Source organism: Stegastes partitus, unplaced genomic scaffold (assembly GCF_000690725.1).
Source record: "Stegastes partitus isolate 25-593 unplaced genomic scaffold, Stegastes_partitus-1.0.2 Scaffold515, whole genome shotgun sequence".
In the NCBI taxonomy this organism is placed as follows: Eukaryota; Metazoa; Chordata; class Actinopteri; family Pomacentridae; genus Stegastes; species Stegastes partitus.
In genome coordinates this window covers 450,217-453,796 of record NW_007578246.1, presented here as the reverse complement: position 1 = coordinate 453,796, position 3,580 = coordinate 450,217, and the positions used below count along the sequence as shown (strand labels likewise).

The following is a 3,580-nucleotide window of genomic DNA, read 5'->3' as shown; positions in this document are numbered from 1 at the left end:
TGTCTCTAAGTGTAGCCCTGTGATAGACTGGTTACCTGTCCAGGTGAACCTGCCTTCACCCTGAGTCAGCTGGGATAGACTCCAGCCCCCCACGACCCTGGTGAGGACTAAGTGCATAGATAATGGATGGATGGATTCTATAAATGCCGTTCATTTGACCAGAGCCTGGCTAGCTCCAAACATGACGGCCATTGGTGCTTTAGCATAATCTGTGTAAACAAATCATAGTTTGAGTTGCTGGAGGCTGTTTTGTTACTCCGACGATGCATCGGAAAGTGAAACTGAGTTAATTTATTGATGAGCTGAGTTAATTTCCAGCTCTGTGCATTTCAGAAATTCTTCAGTGGAAAAGAAGTGGTGATCAAAGTCCCACAGTGTCTTTTTTTAAATCTCTATTTCTGACAAACAAACGTCCTTTACAGTCTCGACAAACAGTTGTTATGACAGCAACACATATATTACCTTTATTAATTACCTAAATTAGTCCGGTAATGTGATGGTATTACATTGTATTATGATTATTTAGTCCTGTTAATGAGTCTAATTTATAATATCGATGACACTGTTGATTGGAAGCGTTTTGTCTCTGCGAGGATGAGATAAAGGATTAGTTTGTGATCCACAGATTTAGTCTCCATTTGAAAAAAAATGTGGAGGAGTGTCTCGTTATGTTAACACCCCCCCCACCCCCAAATAAAAGGAACAAAACTCAGGATCAAACTTTAACGAGATTAAAGAAAATTTACTTCGGTTTTTATTTCTTTCTTTTTTTGCGCTTTTTATCAGAGCACATATTTACATTTTTCATCCACTTCCTGCAGTAAAACTGTTCAGGACATCATTCATTACTGAACAGACTCACCTTAAAATCATCGACTTCTGTGCGTCAGACTGAATTCAGTGAATTTATAAAAAACAAACAAAACAGCTGAAACGTACCTTTTACGTCACGATTTAAGCTGTTTTGTCTTTCTACACCAGTGTGATTCTGACTTAAAATCGGACTTTAATTGATTAAGGCTTCGACACACTTTCAGATTATCACTAGTATTATTTTTCTTGCGTTACACTCTGTGCTGTTTGTGTAAATGCATCTGGCTCGGCTCACAGAAGTTTCTGGAAGAATTCTGTATTTGTTTGCACACTTCTTCTTGCTCATTAAACCATTTTCATGCTGCAGCTTCACACATTTGAGTCCAAACCTGAGACCTGGGGTGTTTTTGTGAACCCGCGGGACTCACTGAACAGCCAAACTGAACAGTCGGGTCCGTCTCAGCCGGACCTCAGGCGTCAGAGGTTGGCGTTGATGCCGATCCAGTGCCTGATGAGCTGGTGGGCGATGGTCTGTCTGGGAGGGACGCTGAAGGCTGGACGGGCTCCTTTAAACATCGAGTCGATCACCTGAACGAAGAGAAGAAGTTCTTTAATCAAACTGCAGCAAGAGTTCAGTGTGTTCTTGTAAAGAAATCTCTGTCCACACTGTTGATTAAAGCTCTAAATACCAAACTGAGAGTCACGAACCGAACACATGCATCAGGACTCACGCGAAATCGTACAAAATCATCAGGATTCAGGCCACTTGGATGACTTTGAAGAATCAGGACTTCTTATTTGTGCTCAGACAGTAAAACACCATGAAAATCAGTTAATTTAGAGAAAACCTCTGCTGCAGAGGTGAAGATAATGAAAGAAAAGTTGAGCAGCAGCGCCATCTTCTGGGATCTTACAACGTAATTTCTCACTGAAGGCGTTTTCATTGTTGATTAGTCTGTTGATCATTTAATCGGTTAACTGTTTAAACAATAAAATGTCAGAGATGACAAACGTCTGGTTCTGTCCAAAGACCTTCAGTCTACTGTCACAGAGGAGGAAAGAAACCAGAACATACTCACATTGAAGGAGCTGAATTTACAGGACAGTTTAATTTTTCTCCAATATTCAATCAAACTGATCAACTGATCATTAAATTAAAGCTGCAAGCAGCGTTGGTCGGGTCCTCGGTCTGCGTTGGACCCTCATGCCCGTCTGACTTCCATTTTGACACAATTTAAACCTGCTTTAAGTTGAAGGAGCCATTTTTCTGTCTCTGCTCAGCCTCAGACTGTCAGTGAGTCACATGACCTGCTGCACTGAGCTGTGATGATGTCACGATGACTCAGCGTTTTTCGTGCCCCTGGGTGAGAGCTGAGAGTTTTACTCGCTTTCTCTGACTTTAACTGTCCCATACAGCCACAATTTTCACCAAATGTGTGTAAAAACAGCATATTTTTGTGGGAAATCTTGTTAGGAAGCCCTCAGTGTCATTTTTAAAGCTGTAGGACCTTTAGTTTTTTGTGTAGATGACCAACTGACGCAGCATGTCTGCACATGCCCCCATAGACACCCATACAAAGTATGAGCCGAGGCTGCAACAGCTCATCAACTTTAACGGCTCGCCATTCGAAAACCGGTTGAGAAACGCCAAATCCCTTCAGTACTTTTGTACATCAAGGCCTTCTCTGTCTGCTGTGCGATTTTCAAGTTGGTGCGATTTACGCTGTCAGACGGTGTTTTTCTGTAACTAGGTGGCGCTAGAGAGCATTTTTGTTGGTTTTTTTTCATTTTATCAAATTTTTCGCCGATTCGGATGTGTGTGCCAATTTTGGTGAGTTTTTGAGCGTGTTTAGGGGATCAAATTAAGGCAAACGCGCTGGTCAGGCAAATAAGAAGAAGAAAGAAAGAAAGAAAGAAACGAAGCGGGAACAATAGGGTCCTTGCCCTGCGGGCAAGGACCCCTGCTTGCTGCAGCAAGTAGGGGTCCTCGGACCCTAACTAGTCGGTGGTCAATTTAACGCTTGACAACTTATGGATTATTTTTCACAGCTCCACTAATTAGGGTCCGAGGACCCCTACTTGCAAAGCAAGCAGCTATTGTTCCCGCTTCGTTTCTTTCTTCTTATTTTCCTGACGAACGCGTTACCCTTAATTTGATCCCCTAAACACGCTCAAAAACTCACCAAAATTGGCACACACGTCCAAATCGGTGAAAAATTTGATAAAATGAAAAAAAAAGAACAAAAATGCTCTCTAGCGCCACCTAGTTACAGAAAAACACACTAAAAGGGCCCTAGCGGCCAGTAGGAATGTCGCACAGAGATCAAACCAACACCAAAACGTTTGTCTCAATGAGACCCACAAATCTCGTGCTGATACCCCTGACCTATCTCCAACAGGAAATCCACAATTTGCCTTTCAAAGTAAAAAAATGAGCGAAAACTTCTTTTGGGAAAAAATTATCTTGTCTGACACCGTAAATCGCACCAACTTGAAAATCGCACAGGAGACAGAGAAGGCCTTGATGTACAAAAGTTCTGAAGGGATTTGGCGTTTCTCAACCGGTTTTCGAATGGCGAGCCGTTAAAGTTGATCAGCTGTTGCAGCCTCGGTTCATAGTTTGTATGGGTGTCTATGGTGGCATGTGCAGACATGCTGTGTCAGTTGGTCATCTACACAAAAAACTAAAGGTCCTACAGCTTTAAAAATGACACTGAGAGCTTCCTAACAAGATTTCCCACAAAAATATGCTGTTTTTACTCACAGT

At 42.1% G+C, this 3,580-nt stretch overlaps 1 protein-coding gene across 2 annotated transcripts in view; it reads right to left on the bottom strand.

Moving 5' to 3' along the window:
- Window positions 1-736: 736 nt before the first annotated feature.
- Window positions 737-3,580, bottom strand: part of nudt12 (nudix (nucleoside diphosphate linked moiety X)-type motif 12) — a 10,696-nt gene continuing 7,852 nt past the window's right edge. For both annotated transcript variants that reach the window (XM_008287700.1, XM_008287702.1), the window contains exon 8: window positions 737-1,401. In XM_008287700.1, the coding sequence (XP_008285922.1) occupies window positions 1,291-1,401 (111 nt within the window). In that variant the 3' untranslated portion in view covers window positions 737-1,290. The remainder of the gene's footprint in view (window positions 1,402-3,580) is intronic.